The 25,796-nt window shown below is 41.8% G+C and overlaps 1 protein-coding gene across 1 annotated transcript; it reads right to left on the bottom strand.

The window, feature by feature from the left end:
* Positions 1–824: 824 nt before the first annotated feature.
* plpp2b (phospholipid phosphatase 2b) lies at positions 825–18,751 on the bottom strand. Its single transcript, XM_071487707.1, has 6 exons — positions 18,293–18,751; positions 6,843–6,994; positions 6,359–6,621; positions 6,129–6,186; positions 4,790–4,966; positions 825–3,800 (listed from the first exon to the last, which is right to left on the bottom strand). Exons 1-6 carry the CDS (start codon positions 18,351–18,353, stop codon positions 3,642–3,644), a joined length of 870 nt encoding a protein of 289 aa, XP_071343808.1. The 5' UTR covers positions 18,354–18,751; the 3' UTR covers positions 825–3,641.
* Positions 18,752–25,796: the final 7,045 nt, after the last annotated feature.

Raw genomic sequence — 25,796 nt, 5'->3', positions numbered from 1 at the left:
CAGCCTGGGAACTTTGATAAATCCCACTGCAATAAAATATCACCTCCTCAAATCCAAATGAGATAAACCTATTGAGTAAAGAATTTCCTTTTTAAATGGGCTATCATGCTTTATCTGACCATCCAAATAACAGAAAAACTTGTGTCTTGTGCATCATGCAGGGTAACACAAACACTGTATCTGGAACATAATTTTACTGAGGAATTTTAGTGTGTTTTGAGCACCACAAACCAAATTCCACTCACTTCCACTGGACTGGGGTGGATGCAGTAATTTTAAAGATGGGTATCTCAAAATCTGGGTCAATGAAGCCAGAGCATTTTGCATGGCAAAACAGCACTTGAGGTAAATGAGAAAATCTATTTTTTTGGTACTTTAGGCAAACCGACCTGTTATCAGGTTCCTGAGAGCAGACGCTATCTATGATCCACTATGAATTATACCAATTACAAATAAAGATTACTAAATGAGACAAATGGTACCTTCCACGCCTTGTTACAAAACTCAAATGAAGTGTGTTGACCTTCTATCTGAGATGAAGAAAAATTGCTCGCAATCAAGACTATGGTGAGCGTGCCAAGAACATCTTGAAATTGTGATGCTGCAATAATGTAGTTTATCATATTTCATTTCAATAATTTCATATCTGTGACCCAAAAGGGGAAAACATTTCTTTCAGCAGGACACATGTTTACCACCCATCAAGTACTGTAGACATGAAGTATATTAAGCTTCAAATCTTTGCATCAACAGTTTAGACAAAAGTCTAGTGTAATTGCATTATAAAATCTGTGACGTTATTAAACCAAAACAATATAACTGAATGCTGATTATATCTTTATTTAAAATTCTCTGATTTAGAGACTATAGATATAATCTATACACAAAAGCAACACAACATAAACCATAACTACAAGTTGACATTAAAAAAAAAAAAAGTAAAATAAAAAATAAAAAGATTGGCCAACCAGTGCATTCTAAAGCACGAATCCAGTAAAGCATAAAACACAAGAGGCACATAACCAGCCGAGAACTGTGGTTTCCACAAACTACAGGAGAATCAAGTGCCATGACGTTTCTACATCCTCATCCTCATTTGGGCTATTAGTCTGGCTGCAGTAACGCACAGATGATTTAGATGTGGGGAGTGGGGGGGGTTGCATGGCACTTCACTGCAACCAGTTCCAGCTGCTTTTCATTGTAAATCTGTGTTTTTAATGTGTAGAAGTCCCCAGGGACCAAGGTTCAACATGGGATACCCCACACCCCTACCCCTAACCTGCCTCTCACTACACCCAGCTCTGCTGAAGGGCTTCACAATCACTACCAGGTGAGATTCTCTCCGTCTTCCTGTCTCCCCCCTATCAAATGCTGTACAAGAACTGTACAGGAGACCTTATTCACAAATTAACCCCATCTATCAACACAGGAAGGGGAAAAGGATCATAGACCAGTCTTTGAAGTGGGAACAGAGCTGTGTTACCAGCTTCAAAAACACAGTTGGGTATGTAACCTTTTATCATTACAACAGCCCTTTAAAAACCCAGCCAAGGCATCTGGCTTATGTTTGGACCTGGAATTGGATCCGTTTGTGTGGCAACTCAAACAGGCACCAGTCTATGAAGGCACAGGCCAAAGCACACTGTACAGGTGAAATTAAAACTTACCTACATGGGGAAAAAAAAACCAAACAAGTATATACAAACATCCTTCACAGAACATGAAACATGTCTCATAGCATTAGTAGATAGTACATAGTACAGTATTTGTGGCTCATAGTGGCAAGCAGGGGTGATTGCACAAAACCTTAACAGCGCTGCCAAGTCCAGCCTTATTAGAGTTAATACAGAACTTGCATTTAAAATAAATTAAACACCATTTTCAAAATGGTTGTCTCATCCTTCTTTGATTACTATTATTTGAGAAAAAAAGACACACAATAAGGCAGAAAAAAAAAACAAAAAACAAACAGAAAAAAATAGAGGCAAAATGTCTTAGTATTTGGCAGTATCGCATTATGTAGTGGTATGACACATTAAGTCGAACAGAAATTAAAGTTATCTGCATCAATGGTTTCTACCTCTGCAGTCCATTACACACAGGGGAAATATGAATCAAAAAACTCCAGAATTAAATTTATACATTTTAGAAAAGCATCACTACTGTTGAGGGTGAATCTGACCCGGTCTGAACATGCAGTTTGCCCTAAAGATGTCCCAAAAGGCTTAGATAAGTCAGACACTTATCTAGACTTAGGCAGTGATACAACATGGCATTCAATAAATGATGAAATCTCTGGTAGGCTACTGGTGAATCAGGCTTGACCTAAACAGTGAGTCACCAGGAATGGCAAACCTGAATAGTCAGATTAAAAACATTGTACTGTTCGTCAACGTAGATACCCAGACCTGTTTGTGTGGCAGTTGTCTCCTGACTGGCAGGAATGTATTGCTGATTAAGTGCAGATCAAAGGATTATCTCTGAATGTTGCTTATAGTTTGTCATGTTGGTTAAGTTGATATACTTACATCTCCTTTCAAAGCAGCTTTGGGATGGCCTGCAGGTGACATTTTTAGTCTGGGAGCCTTGAGAAATGGAAAAGTGTGTCTAGTGTATAACCAACTTAAGGTGCACTAAAAATGAACTAAATTAGTTTCTCTACATACAGAAATTAAAAAACAAAAAAAACACATTAAAGCTCCATTAAGCGATATATTTGACAGTACTGTAAAAAGGGTTACTATTACTGCCAATCCCACTGTGAATCAACAACCTTCCTTTCCCATATCACTGAAATCACTTTTTCAGGCACTTCCACATTGTTGGTTTGGTTTGCCAAAATCCAAGCACTCTTACTGACACATTATGTAAAAATGTGGGCAGCTGTTTCCTGCATACCCTTAGAAACAGATTGTATGCAAGGTACACTTCTGAAATATGGTAAGAAAGCAAGCTGGTGAGCCAATTCAGGCATAAACACAAACTGAATATCAGACTTACATTCATCAGATGGCCATGTCCATGCTTCTCTGCTTCTGCTGTGTTACATGTTCACTAAAACATTAGCCACAGGTACTTAAAAAGGCAAAAGGTATATCACACCTTTGCTGCTGTAGGTTGGGAGTTTTTCGCTTAATGCAGCTTTAAGCAAATACACTTTAACATCAACAACGATGTCTACAAAACAATATGCTCCTCTCTCTCTTACAGGAGAAAAGGAGGTCATCATGGTGTCTTTGAGAGGGGGCTCAGAGACCTGGCAATGGGATGCAGCCCCCTCAGTCAGTCCAGTGGTTGGGGAGCAGGTGGGGTGTGAGTGGTTGACACATCAGGAGGGAGCTGGGGGCTTGGAGGCTGCAAGCTACGGACCAGATGCCTAACTCCTTGCAAACAGAAATACAAAGGGCTGGTTTGCAGACCAGTACGTATATAGACATTTTCAAACTCATAGAATGTCTCACATAGCATCAGGAGTCTGCAGTGAGCAGCCTACAGAGTCAGGACCGCAGGCGACTCAGGTTATTCTCTAAACTAAACACTGTCAACTGCACAATCGAGGTTGAAGCCCCTGGGTTGGACCCTATCACACAGGTTTGGGGTCTGCAGGCTGCAGCCTTTGTTCCCCAGAGTCAGCCCCAATATCACACACGGCCAGGACTGTGGTGATAGTTGTAATGGTTGGTGTGCTCAGAATCAGCGATCTGTAGGCTGGGTTTCCTCTCGGGCTCTTCGCTATCAGCTGTGTCTTGCCTGGTGCAACGTGGAGGACGCTTCTTAAAGAAGTCTGACACAAAGCGCACCTGCAGAGGAGAGGAGAGGTTGGAGTGTCAGCATGGGAGAGATACAGAGGAAGTGAGGGCAGGGCTGGAAACTGTGATTAAATATGTCTGGACAGGTCTGTGCACAGCTGTTAAGTGACACACTAACAGTTACACACTCATGCACATCTGAGGGGAACACACAGAAAGCAGGCACAACCCCTGTAGGCCATAAAACACTATGCCCAGGAGGGTCTCTAATTGCACACAGCACTGTGAAGGCCAAAGTGCGGGCTCACTTCCCAATTAATCATACATGGACACACACACACACACACACACACACTTATGCACGCACAAACACACACTCTACCAATCCAGAATTTCCACAGGGCTGTGCTGACAGTGGTTCAATCAAAACAGGGAAGTGGCCAAACAATAAAGAAGCCCAGCTGGATAAAGTGGGGAGAATGGACTTATTGCCTGAGAACCTGCCAGTGTAAGTGTGTGGGTTTGTGTCAAGTCACACGCTGCCGCTGTCACGCCTCACTCCCCTCATACTTTCTGTCCATACATATTTTTTCTGTGAGAATGACATAAAGCTGAAATATGGATTCATCAGCAGCTGTTCTGCTTTGAAGCTGGGTAGTGTTAACGGTAACATTTCCATTAAATGTCATTCTTATGATCCGGACAGTCCCACCCATGTTTGATTTTCCTAAAGCCTGAAACCACAGGAGTAAGACTCAAAGTAGAAATGTCAACAGGTATAAGGCTGGGAATGCTTCACAGAAAATGAAATGTCAAAAGTAATCTTATATGCTCTCTATGTGAGTTTAGCATTTAGATGAACACTGATGATGTCAACACTTTTATCTGTAAAAATTAGAAGAGTAATTGCCACATATGAACTGTTCGATTATAGAGGCTTCTGAGCATCTTTTGTGGAAAGTATAGACTGTCTCGATATCATGTAGAAATTCTCAAATTTTGCAGTGTTTTCCTTGAATGAAGTTGTCTTGGAGACTCACGTTGAGTACAGCAACAAGCGCTCCCTGCAGCAGCCCCACCAACACGTCGCTCCAGTGATGCTTGTAATCAGAGACTCGGGTGTAACCCACGTACACCGCGAAGGCCACCAGGAAGAACTGGATGGTGGGCCGGAGAAGTCTGGCCCACTTAGCCACGAGTCTCGCCTGCACGTAAAGCTGGAGTGGGGATTAGAGTGGAGGAAGAGCGGTAGATTGTTTGGGGATGAGGGGAAATGGAAGGAAGAAAAGGAGGAGAGGCGAGAGTTCAGCATTTATTTGCATTGACAGAAACAGTGATATAGCCTCATAAAGCAGTCAAATGTCAGTTTTGCAGTCTCTATATTTGCTTAAAAAGATAGTCTGGTGTACTATCAGGTTTCAGGGTAAATGGTATCTCACTTAGACACCAATAATAAAAGTCTATCTATTTAGAGCATAAGTTTGTGTCTGTCTAATGCAGGAACAGTGGCTGGTATGCCTCTCATTGGATTTAAGTGTAAATAGTTGCTGAGTATTAGCTGAGACTTATTTACGTCCACTCTGGACTGAAACCCCGTTTTTTACTGGTAGGCAGCAGATGCCAAAAAATTCTGAACCTGGCAACAGTACAAACTTCTCTGGGCTTCTGCTAGGTTACTGTCGAAGGCGCAAAATTTGGCATCGCACAACAGTCCCTCTGCCACACGGCCACACTTTGCACTGAACACTGAAGGAGACTTTTTCAGTAACACAGGACTCAGGCTGGATATCACAGCTTAGCTCTGTTTGTTTGCAGTATTTGCCTGGCAAAACAGACAGTGCAGACTGAACCACTGGCAGGACTGGACGCTAGCTGGAGAGATTCTGTTTTCACTTTGAAATTCTATTTTCTTTGAGCTGAACAATGTTGCTTTGCTTGGCCTCTTGAAACTTGCTGTCTAGCACTGGTGCCTGGCTTTTAACAGAAAGAGATGAGGCCAAGGGTAATGAACTGGATAGACCTGGAAGACAGAACACAGCACATGCTTTGCCTTCATCATTGCTGGGAAAAAGGCAGCAGCGGCCTCCAGATCATTCCTCTCACTATCCACAATCTTTCTCTGAACTCTTGCCTCGTCTCTTTTGTGTCCACAGGCACCAACTGGCTTTATGAGCCTTTTCATCTCAAAAATTAGCCCTTGAGTACAGATCCAAATGCATAAGCCTGTTCTCAGCTGAGCACATCCAGGGACTGTTATGCCTGATTCACACTGAGATATCTTCATGGAGATATTTCCGTATTTACTGTACACAGAGAGGCATATTTGCATTGTGTTTTAGGACTTTTAGTGATGGACTGAGAAACATGTGGTGTACTTACTGCAAGGAAGAGCATGCAGTACATTCCAAAAGAGGAGTGACCAGAGTAGAAGGACAATCTGGAAAAGACATAGAATCAAATGTAGCTCTGGTACATTTTATATACATGATCTCATTTGCATCATGTGGATTTAATTCCCTAAACAATATTAAAAAATGTGTCACTTTCTCTCTCTTCTGGCATATTAGTTAAAATGTTCCAAGTATAATACCCAGTTCTTCTTCTCCTACCTGGACTCCGTGACTTCTTGTGAGTTGCCAGTGCAGTTGATCACCTGCATGTATCCCGTGCAGATCTTAGGGGCACATACAGCCATGAAGTTAGGCCTCGGGCGGCCGATAGTGTACTTGGCAAGGTCGGTCAGTGACTGGCTGACAGATGCTCCGAACAAGAAGGTGCCTACTACCTTGTAGAGTGCAGCTACATACTGGTTGAAGTCTGAATTAGAGTAAATCCTCTTGCTGTAAACTAGGTAAGCCTCTCCAGAGGATATCTGAGGGAAGAAGAACAGTGACAAGAGTTTTTTTTCCTCCTAATGCATCAACACTTTGCCCACTTCCTAAAAGCCATTTAGTACTGGAACAAACAACACAGGGTGTTGTGAAATGAGTAAAATCCTATAAACTTTCCATGATTTTGGCTTAACTGAGGGGGAAAGGAACGAAACGCCCTATGAGAAGAGAAGGGAGTTTGATGTTTCTGTGGAAAACTTACAATGATGACAGTGCAGGAGATGGTGACAGCTGCCAGCATGCCATGGGTGATGGTGTCTGGCTTTAGGGGGTACATGATGCTCTCATCGTCACAGTAAACCCCCCTTTGATATGGCTTGAACACGATGGTCATAATGATGAAAGGCAGTGCCGCTGTAATGAAATAACAGAACGGGTTAGATCATAACTGAATCTCAGCAAATGTTTACTATATTTGGAGAAAACAGAGCTTTTGGTTTTTGAGTGTACTATCTGATGCTTGGTCATGGCCAAGACCAGAAACTACATTATCCAAGTTAATAAACTTAGATATTTAAGGAAAAAAATGTGCGGAATAACATTTGTCTCTTTTTCTACAGGTTTTCAGACATGACATCACTTCCTAAGTTGGGAAGTGAAAATGTTTCTCTAACATTTAGAGATAGCTAAATTGTTTTCTCTCTCTCTCTCTGGACCTTAAGGTCTAAAATCACAATGATGAAACAACCCACTAGGGCAAGAAAACATCTGGTAGTTAAATGTCAGGGTAGAAATGCACAGCAAGGAATTACAAAAATAAACAGTGGAAAATGGTATTTATATATACACACACAGGCATGCACGGGCATACATAAGTTACACATCACACACATGCCCAGTAGACACAGGACTGTACAAACACCTACACTGTACACAAATTATTGCAGAAACAACACACACAACTCTTCTGAATGATGTGGTTGGCTGCAAAAATAAGACCAAATATAGCTGCTTAAGGCTTCTGAGAGCACGAATGGTGTCCTTGAGATGTTCAGAAACATCTGTCCCAAAAATACTCAGTCACTCTCTTTCGCTCTCTCTCTCTCTCTCTTTCTTACATACAACTCCCTTCACTAGTGTGTATATGTAGTGCTTGTGCTTCCTCTTTGAAGTCATATATCACCTACTGGCTGTGAGCAGACGGCAGAGAAATGGACTGCTGCAGGAGAGTCACACTGGACATTTTGGTACATCTTTTCCACAGGAATCTATATCTAATGTCTGCAGTCCAGACTGACCTAGCTTCTTAGTTTTTACTGTCCCTGTTCAAGGCTATAATGGGGAGTGTTTCATAATAAAGAGATCTGGGCTGGACTATGACTCAAGGCAGACACAGGATGTGGGAGAAAAACCTAATTTGCACAGCTGCACCGCCAGAGGTGATTCATCCAACCTTAGGCCTTAGTAAAAGTGGATCAATGCCAAAATAATTACTTCATTAATAAATTATCTAATTTAGGCTGTAACTAATGGTTATTGCCAATCTGCCCAGAGATATTGACTTTACTGTCACTGTGGACGAAGAAAAATGGCAAATACTGAACATTTCAGCAGTCAAGATGAGTGAATTTTGGCAGTTTTGACCCAAAGGATTAAGTGATGATGAAAATGCGTTCATAGTCAGTCCACAGTACAATCAATTGTTGAATCATCTTTGTCAAGAGAGAATGTGAAACATTTTGCCGGGTTCAGCTTCACAAAAGTAGGAGTAGTAGCTTTTCTCCATTAGGCTATGTATCACTGTAAATTCTGTGTTGTTACTTTCGTGGCATCAGTGACCATCAATAAAAAAAACAAACATCCATGACAAAACATTTGGGCTTTGGTAACCTGCGATGGATATTTATATAATTAATTTAATTATTTAATTATACTTTATTTGGTATTTTAGAGTAGTAGTAATGGTTGAACTGATGAAAAATAATTATGAGTTGCAGCCCTAGTAAGGAATGTATTCTCCACCCTGACATCCACCACCACCTTAACAGTCAGACGGACAGTCTGGGCACATGTCCATTTAGCAGAGAGACCTCTCTCAAGAATGGGGCATAACGGTAAGTTGAAGTGGACATAACTGTAAGTATTGCAGCCTGCAGATGGATCCTTTAGGCCTCGGCCTAAGCTTTGCCAAAAAAAAGAGCGGTCCGTGGGTTTTGTTTCTATGGCAACAATATCTTGCCTTGTCAGTTGGGCCCTTGGGTTTTTCTATCTCTGTTGTGTTCATTTCTATCCGACATATCATAAAGTTATGCATATACAGAGACAGCCAGGACAATCTTCTCTTCCATTTTCTCCGTTACCAAATTGATGAGTCTCGCCCCATCTGATTGGTTGCCTGAAAAGTACCTGAAGTGACGACACCAGCGCCTTTCGGAAAAGTTCAGAGATTTTCGACTAGATGTGCTCGCAGCAGCCGCGCTCTGAAAAACAGGATGGGTGCAGCACCTTTTAACTAAAGCCCGCATACGCTCTCTCCTCACTGGGAACAACTGGACAAAGACACTAGCTCTCAGAAAACACACGCCCCCAGGGCCACTATGGAAATGCCATACAGCCGCATACTAAATGCAAGAAAAACAGTAGTGGAAAAGCACTGTGCTCACCAATAGTATTACATTTCTGTGTAAATGAGCAGTGCACCCCTCCCATTCTTTAAAAAAAAAAAATGTCTGCAGCTGACATAATTCCAGGAGGACTTCCAGCGAGACTGACTGATGAGAGACCAAGAGTCCACATACTGAAGACTGAGACTAAGGGAAAATATACAACTGGATGGTGGATCAAGATTCAGCTGAGGTGAACACCGGGTTTAACTCCACCCAGAAACCTCTCATGACATATATGAAACAACAGCCTACTGTACATGTGTGAACAGAGACAAAAACTTGCATAGCAGACAGAGCAAATTGTTCAAAAAATCATGTTGGGAGTTATATGACATGTTAGTCTAGACGTTTGTAATAAACCTAATTTTACCTTTACAATGCCATGCACTGTCTTGCTCTTGTCTGACATTGCATGTATCCAATGAGATGAGTACAGACATTGTTTAGTGACACGCCAACTGCACACATGTTCCTCACCGACGCTATAAAGACAAAGAGTCTCATTGGCTCGGTGAAGGAAGTGCAGCTGCAAAAGTGATGCTTTGTGTTTTGAGAAGTGAATAAACAATAGCATTCTATAGGATAAACACATCATCGCACATTGACTCCTCGTAACCCGACCTTGGAAGAGCTGGGTTTAGACTAGACAAACAAGGAAGGAAAAAACACAAACAGAGATATCAGTTCATTTCAACACGGCGTCCATACACAAAACGTTCCAGTGTTTTTACCACATTTAAAAAAAGGGGAGGAATCACTACCCAGCTGCTATATTTCATCACTTAATGTTTAACTAAAACTCCACCTATCTTATCAGGAAAAATGTGGGCTGCTGGGAGGTTTCAACACATCTCCACAAAACAAAACTGATAGGTGAAATGCAAAATGTCTTGTAAACATCAGCTAACAAATGCTATTCAGACTCAGAAATGTTACTCACCAGCATTAGGCCTTTTGCCTGATGTGTGCCTTTAGCAAAGCGATAACAGAATGGCTGGAGGGGAGTTATTAAATTTATATGTTAATTGTTACCCTTTACTGCTCTGTGGAATTGTCAACGTGCAAAGTTTCCCTTTTGTAACTTGCAACAGCAGCTGCCTGACACCTGTCCCTCCATGGTAGCTACCCTCAAACCATCAGATGCACACTGGATCCCTGTTTACACGTCTACCAGCCATGTCAGGACATGGTGAACCAGGGGTATTAAGTCTTATTCTGGATATTTTCCTCTTAACACCACCAGAATCCTGTTTGTAAAAAACCACAGCACTATATAGGCTCTCTTGTATTTAACTGACATCCTGTCTCAGGCGCCTCAGGGGAGCACCCTGATATGGATTTACTGATGTGGCTTTTGGGTGGCAGCATCTGTATCCTGCATCCTGCTTCCAGCTGTCAAGAACAGAGCAGTTGTAAGTCAAGAAACCACTGCCGATGGTTGCACTCAGAGTTTCATTATATTTCATGATATTACTGTGACAAATACTTCAAGGTTCCGATATATTCTCTGAAGGACTGAATATCTCTCTGCGATTGCTTGGTTTTTAAATTATTATTATTATTATTATTTGAAAACATAATATTATCAAGGTGTTTGCATTGTCAGAAATGAAAACAAACTCCACCTTTGGGGTTTAAGAGGACGTAGTGGGACATGGTGACTACATTTCCATATGACCCATTACATCAGCCAATAAACTGCAACACGGAATATTTGTGTATAACACAACATTAAAAACATACTGCAACTGCAAACAGCAACAAAGGAAAGATATATAACAGCAGTATTAAAGGTTTGTGTAAAATTGGCTTGGACAAAGTCTAAGAGAAGATTTGTTTATTCAATACAGCATGGTAAATGTCACTTCAAAGCAGCAGAAGGACATCATTATTTCTATACTGGAGTCACATAGTATTGTAACTTCAAACTGTTTTATGAAGCTTTAAACACTTGCCAGGGCAGGGCCATTAATCACAGTGAAGTGGCAGAAAAATTAAGTGAAAAGCTTCAAAGAGAAGCGCCAACAGCTAATGGAATATACTGTCTCCCACTTAGCAAGCTCACGAACGGTTAAATAGCTTTTTGCTATGTCCGTCATCAACATTGACTTCTCAAGCATTACACATATTCATCCGTTTAGTCATATGCTTATGTTTTTTTTTTTTATAGGTTTTTTTTTCACTTGCAAAATCCTCATAACCAAACATGGATTTTGCCAGTTTGCCACACAGTTCACAGACTGAGTGAAGTCAGGGCAACTGGCCTTAAATAACCCTCTCCTGGCTTGTAAAAAAAAAAAAAAAAAAAAAAAAGGTATGAATTTTTCATTTCTGTATTCACAAATGCAGCACTAATTCAGCCGACATCTGACTTTAACTTGTTGGTCATAAATTACAAGTTTGGATGAACATAAAAGTGCTCAAATAAAATGATGTAAAAAAAATCTGGACTTCCCTCATGGGGAAAACGAGTGGTACATCCTGAGGTGTGTGAGTGTGTGCCTGTGTGTGTCTGTCTTATGATCAGTGTTGCTTTGGATTATATCTGAAAGAAACAAGCAAGCCACTCTCTTGGAAAATAGACACACACACATACACACAACTGCTTACAGGCAGAAATAGATCCAACTGCAGACAAAATAGGTCTCCAGTATACCACAAGACAACCCCACAACCCAAGCTGACACCGCTCCAGAGCTGCCTCCTCTTAAAGACCGAGCAGTGTCTCTGACTTGAGCTAAACTCGGACACCTATGGTGGATTTTGTTTGGCAAAGAAATCCAAAAGAACGTATACATGAAGGAAAGGTTAAGGTACTTGTATGGGAAACAGGAGAATCCTTTTTCTAGACACCTGCTGCTACTGATGGAGTGGTGGAAAATGCTGCCAGTCTGGAATGTAGCCAGGAAACTAATCTCCAGCGGCCAGCCCGAAAATCTCCTGCCTGAGCCCCTAATTGGTGCCTGTTTGAAGTACCAGGATGCAGAGCTGGAGCTTTCCTGTCTCAGATTAAGGAAGACCCATTTTTGAGGCTTCAGTTGCATTTTGGGAAGTTTAAGGCTTCTCATTTATCTGGCTGCAAATGATCATCAAACTGCAGTGGCTTCCCCAGTGTCTCCCCTGATGAAATGGGTATTTAGTGTAACAGACAGCTGAGAATTTGACAATGACTGCATGTCAAAGAGGGTCTGAAGAATAAACCAGTCAGAAGAGCATCATGGGAGATTTTAACATTAATTGAAACCCCACTGACAAACAAAGATGCCACTGTAAGCAGAGTTTTACACCCTTTGCTTCATTCCTTCCACCACCGCTGAATCACATCCTCCATTCTGTTTTTTTTTTCTCTCTCCTTCAAAGTCATTCATTCTTCTCTCTGCAACTCCATCTCCCTGCCTGTCATTCTCTTGATTGCAGCGTCCTCCCACACACTTCTCCTTCTGTTGTAAATATAGAGGCCTCAATGGGACGGTGCTTTATTTAGCTGGCAGATGTGCAATTACGCAGGAACATTTGAACCACAATCGCACTCTGGGGCTGAGATTCGAGGCTTGTCTTCTCCCTGCCTCTGTTTTTGCATCTCAGCTTCCTTTCTCTCATTTCTTTCCTTCCCTCACATCTACATTTGCCTGTCCCAGTCCATTTTTCCACTACAGGCAGGTTGACGCCTTGACTTAAACTGCCACGATCATTTGGAAGTTGCTCCAATAGTTTGAGAGTACCTCACACCTACTTGCCCTGGTTTCTCTGACATAACCTGCTGCACCTGCAGAACCACATGGATGGACAATTATTCTCCTCCATTTGAAAAACATACACATGGGTTTTCATTATGCATATTTTCAAGGCATGTCAAGCCTGTGTGTGGGGTGTGCGAGGGGTGTTCTCATGTCCCTGGGCTGCCCTGCTTGGTATAAAACTTTCCTTCAGGGTCACAGCTGGAACGCTTGCCAGAACACTCCTCCGTCTAATTTCTTCCACTCTCATTTCTCGTCTTTCCAGCATGAAGGTCACTCAGCGAGTTTCGTCTTCCTCTTGTGTATTTCTCTCCCCTTTCGGATCCAACTTTTTCCTTCTCTTGATAGCTCTTGTATCTTCTCACATTAACGCCATTTCTTCCCCCTTATTTTTCATCCCTCTGTCACTCTGAAGTCTGCATCTCTGACTCAGTCTCCAGCTCTCTTCTCTCCCCACAGTAGTCGAGTTTAGAGGCAGATATTTTTTCTTTTAGCTGCAGTCAGTGTTTCCACTTTGCCTCCCTCTCTCTTTTGTTTCCTTCCTCCACTTCAAAACATGATCTGTTGAAATGAGGAAGGGAGCTGTGGCACCAAAGCTCTATAGTGAGCCGACACAGGTGATGTGACAGAGCTTTCAAAGGTGACTTGCAGGAACAAAACAACTTAACACTCCTGCTTTCTGACTGTCACCCCAAGCTGGACTGACTAATGTGGAAGGTATGTGCTGAGCCTACAACCTCCGTCGGCGCTGGCCTCTGGAATTCTAATTCACATGAGGAACGCCCAACTTCGCCAGTCACACCAAATCCTGCTGCTGCTGCGGCCCATTCTTTATTCTAAATCCCGCTGTTTCACCCCGTCCATCATTTACGCATGCTTAGCTCCAAGCAGTGCAGAAGGAGACAGAGTGGCAGGCAAGGTTGGACGAATGGTGGGAGGGGAAGCTAAATCTAGGTTGGCAATCAAAGAGTCTGGGTTTGGACGGGATCAAAGAAGTAGGCCACACAGGTTTCAACTTAAACCATAAAAGGCCTGCAGGAGGAGTTCAAGTGTACAACTATCCTGAATGGCATGGAGCTTCTCTGAGAATTCACCACATGTGATGCTGCATTTTCATTTTGAAACATCTGCATATCAATGCCAAACATACAGTACAGGAAAATCAGTGTGGGGAAGTGGGACTATGTTTAGCTGTTTTCTCACGACAGTGTTCCTGTTAGTGGCAGTGTTTGTCCAGGTCAGGATCACATTTTCCAAAATCCTGGTCTCTGTCAAAACGTGAACTGTGCTTCTTGCTCCTCCTCACTCACTCAAGCTTCCTTCTCGATGCATACGTTTTCTCTCTAACTTCTCTGGAAAGAATAACACATGTTGGAGGGTGCTTCTCTCAATCAATCATCTACCATTAAATTAACCTGGAAAGTTACATTTGTGCTGTGAGAATAGCAGGCGCTACCTGTTCGTGGTGCAAAGCAATCCAGAGAGATTTCTCATAAAAATCACACGTACGGTGCTAGAGCTTCGTCTATTTTCTCATCAATCATCTCTTAAAGCAACAATAATTATTATAATTATTCAGTATCAGAGTTACAGGGTTACTGATTTCACAGTCGTGTTGAGCAGTTCTGCCAAATTCAAAAAAATTCTCCCAGCTCACCACTAAAGTTTTTGAGATCAACTGTGTCCTGGGCTGACTCTTGAAGGCGGCTTTAATATCTGAAAACTAATGTGGTAATGATTTAAAACAAACCGCCATGACAAAAGATCCTCATCCAGGATGACTGATAAAAGACTTTACATGTTAACCAGAAAATCTTGTGCAATTAAAATAATAAGAAAAAGACCAACCACAACAAACTAGGCTCATATATCTCAGAGGGACGTGCCTGTTTGTTAAAAGGGCTTCAGTTTCCATGACACAGCTCTCCTGAGGAAAACAATTCCCATCAAATGCCCTCACTGCCTTTCTCTGAGAACTCAGGACAATCAGTCTTCCCAACACAACTGCATGAGAGGCCCAGCTCCCTGGAGATGCTGCAGCACAGCCTCGCCCACTAACTCTAACCGATACCCAGAGAGGTCACGGAACACAACATGGGGATACTTCCAATGTAATCACAGTGTGATAGGCAGAAAATAATGCGGGGAAATACGTAATGACTTTTTGATAGTGTTACTGCTGCGGGGCTTTGGGAAGCCAGCGTTATTGTATCAGGTAATAAATCAGTCGATAACGAAATAAAATGCTGAGAACAATTTGATAATCAGGCTTTAGAGGAGAATCAGAAACTCCACCGCCTTATTCTTGAGGTGTGAGTTAGAGGGGAAAAGCTAACAAACTGTGGCTGCAAGTATCTGATATTGTATCCAAGGAACTCATAACAAAAGAAACTCCTGTTAACAAATATAAGACTTATAAAGCAGACTGCAACCCAGTGTCATACCTTTCCAGTTGCACCTCTGCAAATTAAAAACAAAATGCCATGATTTACCTGATCTGTCTGCATACTGTAGAAATGTGTGTGTGAATCACAGATTTAATAGAGTTTCAACAGAACTAGTATGTTGCAGTGTACTTAACAGCCCAACAAAGAGTATGCACACACAAAAAATGTGTGCGTGAGCATGTGTGTTGCACCAGTGCCTTGCCCCAAGGCCATTTAGTCACACACTATTTACTCACAACTCATAACTCACAGCTCATATCCCATACAGCAGCACCCAAGTCATGCAGTGTTGTGAGCTGTTGCTCCTCCTCTGACTCTCTAATGACATGCACCTGCAGCACTGCACCTAGGAACACGAGCAGCAGGCAGGGAGAGGTTAACCTCGGTCTTTTCTCTCTGCGTTCTGAGCCAACACCCACCATCTATTTGCACTGAGTGCAGATTTACACAGACAGAGGGGGAGAGCAGGAGGGAGGGACATGCCAAGGAAAGAGTGGAAAAGAAGGAAGGAGGACAAGAGCTTACAATGAACAACAGACTCAAGATTAAGGCAGGTATTTGAACTGCTCAAATGTCCCTTCCTGATAAATCAGGAAGGCTTCTTAGCTATAAACAAGACCAATAATACATCAGACCTAGTTTCTAAAATGTTAGCAAACCCCTCCTTGGCTCTAGGCAGCCACTTAGCATCAGATTTCTCCATTCAGGGGTTCAGTTATTGTGTTGAACATAAAAAAAATAGAGGGAGAAAGATCCATTCATATGACACCAACAGTTGTTAGTTTGACCTGGGCAAGGCAGGGTGTGGGTGACAGAAGGCAAAGAGAATCGCTCTGTGATTGTATCTGCTGCTTTTATCTGCCCTTTGAGATTTCTTAAGAAAAGATGGTGGAAGAGATATAGATGTAAGATGCAAAGGTGGAGATGAATATTTGTCAGAGGTGAATGCACGTAAAACAAAGGCTTCAGTTGAAAAGCAGTGATTAGAAAAAATAAAAGATGATAGTAGCAGTTGTTTATCAGAGTTGATAAGTCCCACTATTCAGACAAACTCAACTCAAAAATCTGTTTCCATATAGGCTGATGGTCAGCATAATTACATGCTCTACCATGATATTACTACATGGCTGGGGCAACCTCAACCTAAGCTTGGGGTTGACTTGATGATTATTTGGGTGAATGACGTGGGTGGCAAAAGGGAAGGGAGAGGCAAAGGGGTGGGATACAGTCATCCAGACCTGACCGACCAAACCCAACCCAGACGTTAAGCCCAGACTTGTGACAGCAAAATGGCGAGGCTTATCAAGTTCAGCAGTCTGTAGATCTTCCCACAGATGGAAAAATACCCCTAAGCTCTCAGAAAAGCCAGAGGGGTGGGGGGCTGGGGTGGGGTGGGGGGGGCACTGAAAACCGCACAGCAGAGCAGATCAGCACATGCGTTAGCCGTCATCCCTCCTCCCTCCACCTCTGCTTCATCACTATCACCAACACAACAAACACCACACATCATTATGCAACACATGTCTGTCACGGGATTGTGGCACTGACACAATAAACCAATGTCCCACCACAGTGGTACATTCCACGTACACACATTATCACTGGTGTGCATCTGAAAACAGATTCTTCTGAGGGTAGTGGTGAGTTCTCACATTTGTAGGTTTATATATATATATATATATATATATATATATATATATATATATATAATCTATTCATTGACAAATTATTATATTCATTTGTAAATTTTTTTAACATAAATTATTTTAATTATATTTAAATATCAATTAATTAAACACTTAGGAACTTCATACAATTTTTTATAGATTAATAAAGTCATGTGTAAAATCTTTTAATTTCTGTTTATTGTCCAATTAGATATTAATATTATATATTATGAATCCATGGGATGCTTTATAACTTATTTTCAGATTAATGGCAAAAGGAAAACGGAGGACTGATGTTGATCACAATAACCACAATATGTGTCACTGATGATTCTTTTTTTTTTTTTTTTTTTTTTTTTTTAAAAAAACATCTCATTGTTTGTTCATTGCCCGGGGGGGGGGGGGACTAAGACACTAATGAACTGCTCTAGTTATTACAGCAATGAAAAAGAAAAAAAAAGTCACTGTCCTTAAAGAATTAATTCCTAGCTGAATTTACATGCAAAACAATGGTCTGTGGAGCACAAGTAATATCTGGAGAGAAGCACCGTGTGTGGGGAGGTCTGTACACTCTTGAGAGGATTCCTGGCTGACAAAATACTGAAGAAAATTTGAAATAAGCGGGGCGCACACATGCATATCAAATTTCCATAAACAAACATTCAGCTTCCTGAAGCTCAGTAAAGTCCAGCAAGGGTTTTCGGCGAGTGGGCTGGAGCGTGCAGCAAGCCTGCGAGGAGAACGAGAATGGTATTTCTCCTTGTGTTTAGCCATATGGTGCAGGTTATATCGCATTTCATCCCGGACAATATTCCAGTTGGGATCCGCATAAACAAACGTGGTGACGGGCTGCTCTGTTAGTGTTGGACTTGTGCATGGAAATCCAGTAGCTTCATTTCCTTTTCAAAGATAGACGGGGATAGAGTAGCTTCTGTGTTCTCCTGAGGATCTTTCGTCTGACTGGAAACATGCTTTCCTTTCATTTCTTACGTGCAAATAAACAAACGACGCACTGGCCCCGTTATTAAAAGGATTCCCAAGTTGATGTCATGGGCGCAAACATGAGCTACTGGCAAGAAAGTGCTGGCATGAAAGATATGATCGGAAGTTCATGCTGACAGCGGTGAAGTGCAGTTCCTAGATAAAAGGCAGATCATGCTGGCGTATTGTTTTGCACTTAGTGTCTGTAACTTACCAACGAAGACGCACAGCACGTCCATCACCACGTACAGCTTCTTCTTCCTCAGCTCCTTCATCTTCTTTCCGTGCGTTCACTTTAAAACCAATAGTAAAAGAGAGAATAACTACTTTTTGAAGAACGCTGACAAGTCCATCGGCGCTGGCTCGCTTTGGAATAAAGGCGCAGGCTATGCAAACAACCTGGTAACCTGCACTACGAGTTCTTCCGGGATCTTCTTCACTACCTGTGCTGACATTGACAGCATAGGTGTGTAGCTTCCTTAAAACAACAGCGTGTTAAACACTTCTGTCTGAGCAGGTACGCAGCACCACTGGAGTCTTGCGTCCCTTTGCGCGCATAACTGCTTTGGGTATAAAGCCAGAACTGGAGAGATCCTCCGAATCCACAGAGCTGGAGGCGTCCGGTGGACGCAGTATAAACTCTCCTCTCGCTCCGCACACACACACACACACACACACACACACACACACACACACACCACACTACTGCACTGGTCCCTCCTTCCAACTTCCTCCTCTGGCTCCTCTCTGGCTATCTGATCATAGCCAGACTCGAAGTTTGTTTTTTATTACGCACAGGCGTGCAAAGAGCAAGAGAGAAAAACTCCTCGCGGTTTGCTTGATTTTTGTCTTTCTGCCTTGCAAGCCTACTTTTTTTTTTCTTTTTTTTTTTTTTTTGTTGGTCTGTTGCGTAGAGAGGACCCAAACTCTGTAAAGATCAGACCAAGAGGAGGTGCCTGAGAGCAGTAAACGAGGCACAAACTGCACTGTCAGGTAAAAAAAAAAAGGAAAGAATAAAGAAAAAGAGGGGAAAAAAGTCCTTTTCTGAAATAAGTGAGTCATTACACTTGACCGCATTATCTGGACTTAATCAATGGTAAGAATTTAAATGCACTGTTAGGGCTGTGACTCAGCTCTGCCCCCATTTCTGAAGTCATCAGAGATGAGAGCCCTACATGATCTTATCCCATCATGCACTTCTCATTAAAGCCCCACAGGGCAAACACTTGAGCTGCTCAGTTCTGTTGAGTGGGCTACTTCACCTTTTCCCACTGTTCTCGCTCTCCTGAGAGGGATTTATGTTGAAGCGGACTAAAACGCAAACAGATTCTAAATAAGGTCCAAATGTATTAGTCAACACCTTCATGTATCTGGGAGGTGGTGGGGGGGTGGACCCACACTGAGCACACTTGGTGGGCGTCCAGGAAAATGCAGAGAACAAAACTTCCAGCTCATCAGAAGCAGAGACTTTTATACGCCCTGCTGGATCTGTTGCTAAATTAACATGACTTAACACCAGCATGACTCTAAGTCAGAGTGTTATTTTGCTGCAGGCAGTCAGGATGTTTCCCCACCGGCGGTTAATACCAGGCTACCACTTGCTGGCTGCATCCAGCACTTAAGAGTCATGAGTGTGTATTAACTATTAACTCTGTTTGTTTGACAAACACCATGTTTATCCCCAAATCTATTGGTTCAGCACCCTTGAATAAGCAGGTAATCTTACATGCACACAGTCTGTACTCTAGTTTTATTTGACTTTTTGCACATTTGCAGCGCTAGTAACATATAGATGAATAGTGGAGATCTAGTTACATCCTGTTACAAAAAGGAAAAGCATGGAGACTTGAGTGTAACAGCACAGGGAAAACATTTAACACTGAAATTTCTCTGCCCCCTTCTGGTTGTTTCTAACCAGATGTGTTCACAGACAGGAGGAGAATGGTCTCTGGTACATGAGGGTGACGGCAAAAGCTCTCACTGAAATAAGACTTGGATACAATTCTTGATTCTGCATCAGTGCAACAGCCATAAACCAGTGTCAATATTACTGTTATAGGATGATCTGACTGGGTTTCAGAGGGGTAGTGTGGACTTCACTTGAGATCCTGGAAGTTGATATTAGTTATCAATATCTTTTAGCTTGGTCATTTTATTCTGGAATTGTATTAGTAGTATCTAGTATAGTATATTTACTGATATAGTGACTCAGTATACACTATTATTTCTTCATACATTTTATTCAGAAATGTATAATATTGTGCCATAACAGTCTTCTTCATCCTACAGTGTGTTAGTTACTTTGAAGAATAACGTGTGTTTCACTTCATCAGAGCAGAACTTTTTCATTGTGTGCTCAGAGCTGGAGATCCAGGCGGTCAGGCTGCTGAGGGCAGAGCAGGAACTGGAGGCCAGATATTTTCTTTTATCCTGGGAACATGTAACAGGCACTGTAAAGGGTAGTCGTGGCATTTTAAGTTTTGTTCATAAGGTCATTAATTGCATTGTGATTAAAAAAAAAAAAAAAGCTTCTACATTTGTCTGTTAACCTTTGGAACAAATGTTCATTGCTAGTTAAGTGCAGGTTTTCCAGAGAAGATATTTTTGAACCTGTAATAGCCTTCGCTGGCGCCAATTAGCTATTTTTCAGGCAAGCCCCTTTACTACACAACGTTTGTCTGAGCTACACTTATTGTTCCTTGCTGGGCCAGTGATAGCTACCAGCTACACTGCTAGCCCTGTGTCGTTTTATATTTGACTGAAATATAAATTAAGACCATTATTACTCACAAGGCTACACAGAATTGCAATGATATTTTCAGACTCACACTAACATACTCAGGGGAGACAACTGAGTATGTTGTCATTCGGTCTCATATAATCAATATATTATTTACACGCAGGGCTGATTGAACAGGGAAAGCAATGCAGCTATTTGCTATAGTGTAAACTGCACTTTTATTCAAGCAACTTTCGTTATTCTGTCTTGTAAAAATGTATATTGCATATCTTCTGTTGTTAACTGACTGCAAAGTAGTAAAGAGATTAACATTACTTAGGGGCTCTCCCACATGAATTCATTCACCCCCAAATAAATAGCTTGCACAATTACAGCGTAGCTCCTAATCAGCCAGTGCAACCTGGCCTGGACAACAGGAGGCCAGATGAGATAGAGGGGCAGCCGCAGTTATGTCACATAAGGTCTTTTCCTGCTCTTCCACGTTCCACATGCACTTTTCATTCTTTCATAGTACTCATACGTATTAAAAACATATGCTAATGTAGCTGTAAATCTACTATCTAGACATAACTAAACAAAGTCAAGCCTTTATTTTCATGTTCTGCCACTCACTGTATTGTCTTTAGTTTTCTCAGGACACACTGGATCAGAGCTGTGTGGCTGCAGCTGAAAATGAAACCGTATGCTATGCTGCTAAAAATCCACATAGCCTCTGAATGCTAAATGTATGTCATGTGATTCACATGGTCTAGCTGTCCCTCTGTGTAACTCCGTGGATCAGCTGGGCACATTATCTTCTCTGAGACTATCTAGAGGTATTAAGGAACTACCAGAATGAGTAGTTATATGAGTCATTTAATATAATATTTAAGCAACTTAACAGCTAAATGCTACATTACAGTTGTTCAGCGATTACCCCGAATTTAAAAAAGTTAAGTCTGGACTTGATGAAAATAATATAGAAGAGTTGTTAAAAACCTCTCAGTCGATATTTCACTATATTACATATTGCACATATCGCACTATATTTACAGTACAGTAATCCCAGTCCATTTATTGTATGGTTGGTGATAAAAAACCTTTGCCTAGATGCAGTAATGGTCATGAGCAAAACCACAACAATCACAGGAGGAAGGACACAAACCAGGATGTTATTTGCTCTCTGACAAACAAACACACGATCATTAATGAACACACAATCACAAAGACCACATTCATTATGTCATTTAAAAACTGTTTATTTAAAGCAACAATAATGCATATGAGTTAAACTGTTTTTAAATTTCAGTTACACACAGGGGTGGACTTGCTCGTCCCTCTCCTGCAAAAATGTGAACTGTCATGTAGACCTGCAGTGCAGCTGGGCTGTATTGGGTGTTGAAGTCATGTTGCTCCTCCACAGACAAAGGCACCCATTCTGTTAGAACTGCATTGCTGCTTCACCTGCAGGCTGCGGCCTGAGGAGGGCACTAGAGGACCAGGCAGCGGGGAGTATGGGAGATAAAGCAGAGAAGGTGGCATAAGGTGGTGGTAGTGTTGACAAGAACAGACTGAAGAGAACAATAACTATGCTGGAACAAATTAACCACTCAGTGAATTTTGAGTTTTATTCTTTTCTTGCTTTTAAAAACCCTTAATTTGACTTAGTGGTCATCCCCAAAAGAGAGTAAAGAGTTGTAACATGCACAACACATTTAATTTGTAGATAAATAATTGCTGTATTTTGTGTGTCCCTGCAGAAAAAATCCTCACATTACACTCCTATCTCCTTGTCTGGTGTAAGTGTGCAGAAACTGCTTCACCATGCTCACTGCCAGACTCAGGCCTATATTCACAACATATCGCACTTCAAACAACAAATCTGCAATTACAGAGTGACTATTTCACAAAACTCTTCTTGTCCTTGGATCAATCAAAGCTTGCATAGTGAGAAAATGGTATATTTGGTATTGGTATAGATTTCATAGGAAAAGAGATGACTGGAAAACAAAGGTAAAACAAGAATTTGTTACTTCCTTGGGGTGTCTGGACATAAAAATGGATGCAGGCTCCGGGTCGAACAGTGAAGCCAATGCAGAAGTGCCTTAAACCTGCATTCTATCTAATGACCATCGATTTCTAGCCATTGGTGCTTGTATGAACTACCTGTGGGACAAGACAAAAATCTCTTTAAAGAGCTGGAATTAAGTGGAGCCGTTCTTCGTGACGTCCTTGTAAGTCTTTATCAGCAGCTAGACAATAAGCTTACCAGTGATGATCATGCTGCTGGTGTTGTAGCTCAGTCTCTCCCAGTGTAGATGTTGACCGTCAGCATTTGTCACAGATTCCAACTCCAACAGGAAGAGGATGTGGGAGTAGTGTCCATGCAACCTCCAGACAGGAGTCATTCACCAACTGCTTTCATGGCTCTACGTGCTAACAGAGAATATCATAGTATTACAACACAAAATGCTTTAAATATTGATGTAGTCTTAGTTGTGGTTGTCATTGTGTTTTAAGACTGATTCTATTGACTCCAAAGAATATTTTTGTAAACAGAGTATTTTTAATCAATCAAATAGTGAATGGAGACTTAGCAGTGCATACACATGTCTGTGGGTGCTGGGAGGGTGAGCTAAGCTCATGGGAAGTTTCCAGCAGAGTTACACATGGTCAAAAAGCAGGAGAAGTGCTCTCTGGGCACGGTCAGCTGACAGGAAGTGTCTGTCATGCTCAGGCAGGGAGCTGTGGGATCCTTCTGACTGTGGGTGAACATTAAACCACAGGCTGGTGCAGGCGGCCCGGCTCTTTGAAGGAGACTGGATGGGAGATGAGATGAACACTGAGATGATGAGTGAGGTGGTCATCATCGGCATAGAACTTGGCACTGGTGTTCAAAAGACTGAGATAATTACATTGTACATAGGTACCCTCAGGAAGGGGTGGGGCCCCGGCAGTTGCCTTGCTTGCCACGGGCCCTAATATGTAATGTGATCTCAGCTGCTCAGTACAATTTATTTGAGTTATTCCTTGTGCGCCTCATTAACCTTGCTTCTCCAAAGCCAGACCTTAATTCCATTTTCGTCAAGCCGATGTCTGTTTACCATCTCCACCATGCTGCTCACCTCCAAACATCACCTGTGTCCACCATCTCCGTCCCACCGCTCCCCAGTTTTCCTCAGTGATACCTCCACCAGTCCAGCCTGCCTCTTCCTGCCGAAACCCCATCCTCTCCATTCAACTCCCCACAGCTCTTTCAGTCCAGGTATCTAAATGCAAACATTACAGATTCGGTGCTTAACTGAGGGCTTTTGCATTGTGCTCACCTTCCTCAGCACATACACTTGTCTCTGCTGAAGATCATCTGTTGGCTTTACTGTTCCCCACGGTTGTGGGTCAGTGACTGGGGCTGAGGGAAATGAACATTGTAATTTCATGTACTCATATCCTCAGACCCATCCACAAGAGACCTAAAATCATTCGTAGATGACATTTGACTGCAGCTCTGTTTGAAGATGAGTAAGTTGCAACTGGATATTCTTCTTAGAGAAAGAGAAAAAGGAGACTGCTAAACATAACACAGTGCTTCTGATTTTGTCCATTTCTGTACACAGAAAGGACAACTGAACTAGCTTTCTCTTCTTCCCCCATTAGCCTCATGGTTCTATAAAAAATGAATAGATCATAATATTTTTGAACAACGCAAACAGCAGCTGAGATTTGTTTTAATGTGGTGATTGTCTCAAATGCAAGTGGACAATGGCATAATTTCCACAAAACAAGCAGTTTGTCAGCCAATTTCTGTTGAGATACAAGAACAGGTGAGAAGAGTGTTGTAATTAACCTTTTGAACCTCAGTGTCTACACCCAATCTCAAACTGGTATTAAATGCAGTTTTCTTTGGTTGAGTTGATATGAAAATCCTCTGTTACAAATACATTGTGATGGTGGATTTGTCTTTGTCGGCTTTATAAACAGGAAAATGGTCCCCCTGTGTCATAGTGAGGCATTTATTATGCTGCGACCCAGGAGAAACAAACCAAGGATGAAGGATGGAAGATGTGGATCCAATGGCAGAAACAACAATTTTCTCTTATAAGGTAAACACTAAATTTAGCACAATGCTAAGAATTATCTGCGTTTTCTCTGGAATGTGAGCTTGCACATATTCGAACAGCCAATATAGTGATGAACTATTGCCTGGAGAACTCTGGAGGGGACAGACTAGAAAGAGAAAACATTTCAGTAATATCCATAGATGTGACTGACACAAAATATTATGTGTTTTGTCATGCATAAAATCATAAAGGAGTCTGATGATTTTTTTTTTCCCTTTGCCCCAAGGATTGCATTCCAATTTTGTTGTATTTATACAATTACAATAAAGACATATTCTATTCTATTCTATAAAGAGACTGAGAGACTATATTTAGAGGCAGCGCGGCAAAGTGGTGCCTATCCTGAAACTGAGGTAGATTTCCTGGACTCCTTGGAAGGATTCAAGTTTTTCGTTCCTGGACTTCAGGTGCTACAGGAAGCAATCTCAGGACAAACATTAGGGGAGTGCTAATGGGAGCAAGACAGGTCTTAAGAGTCCTCCAGTGACCTACAAGCAAGCACAGGCACAGCAGTTGTAAGTTGTTTTTACAGTAGAGAAAATACGGTGATAACAACCACTGGAGTGTGTTGCAGTGGTTTTCCTTAAAAGTGTGGTCCAGGTTGTATTTTCAAATGCTGTGTTATGTACTCTACCTCACCAGATCCTTTAATAATGTACAAACAAAACAGCTTGTATTTAATGAATCATCTTATTTGGATAATACCTGCCCCTCTTCAGGAATAGTTCCCTCCACAGTCTAGCCACAGAACAACAATAACAATTATAATAACAGTAAAGACCCAAGTTGTAGGTAAAATGACACCCACCCACAGGCTATACTTAAAAACTAGTACAGCCCAAGTGATGCTCTGTCTTTTGGGTCTCAAATTTCTCATCTCA

The sequence above is a fragment of the Trachinotus anak genome, unplaced genomic scaffold (assembly GCF_046630095.1).
Source record: "Trachinotus anak isolate AG129_WGS33_773 ecotype Australia unplaced genomic scaffold, CSIRO_AGI_Tana_v1 ptg000010l, whole genome shotgun sequence".
NCBI classification, from domain to species: domain Eukaryota; kingdom Metazoa; phylum Chordata; class Actinopteri; order Carangiformes; family Carangidae; genus Trachinotus; species Trachinotus anak.
The sequence above is the reverse complement of the archived record's forward strand: the minus strand, read 5'-3'. Positions and strand labels throughout refer to the sequence as shown.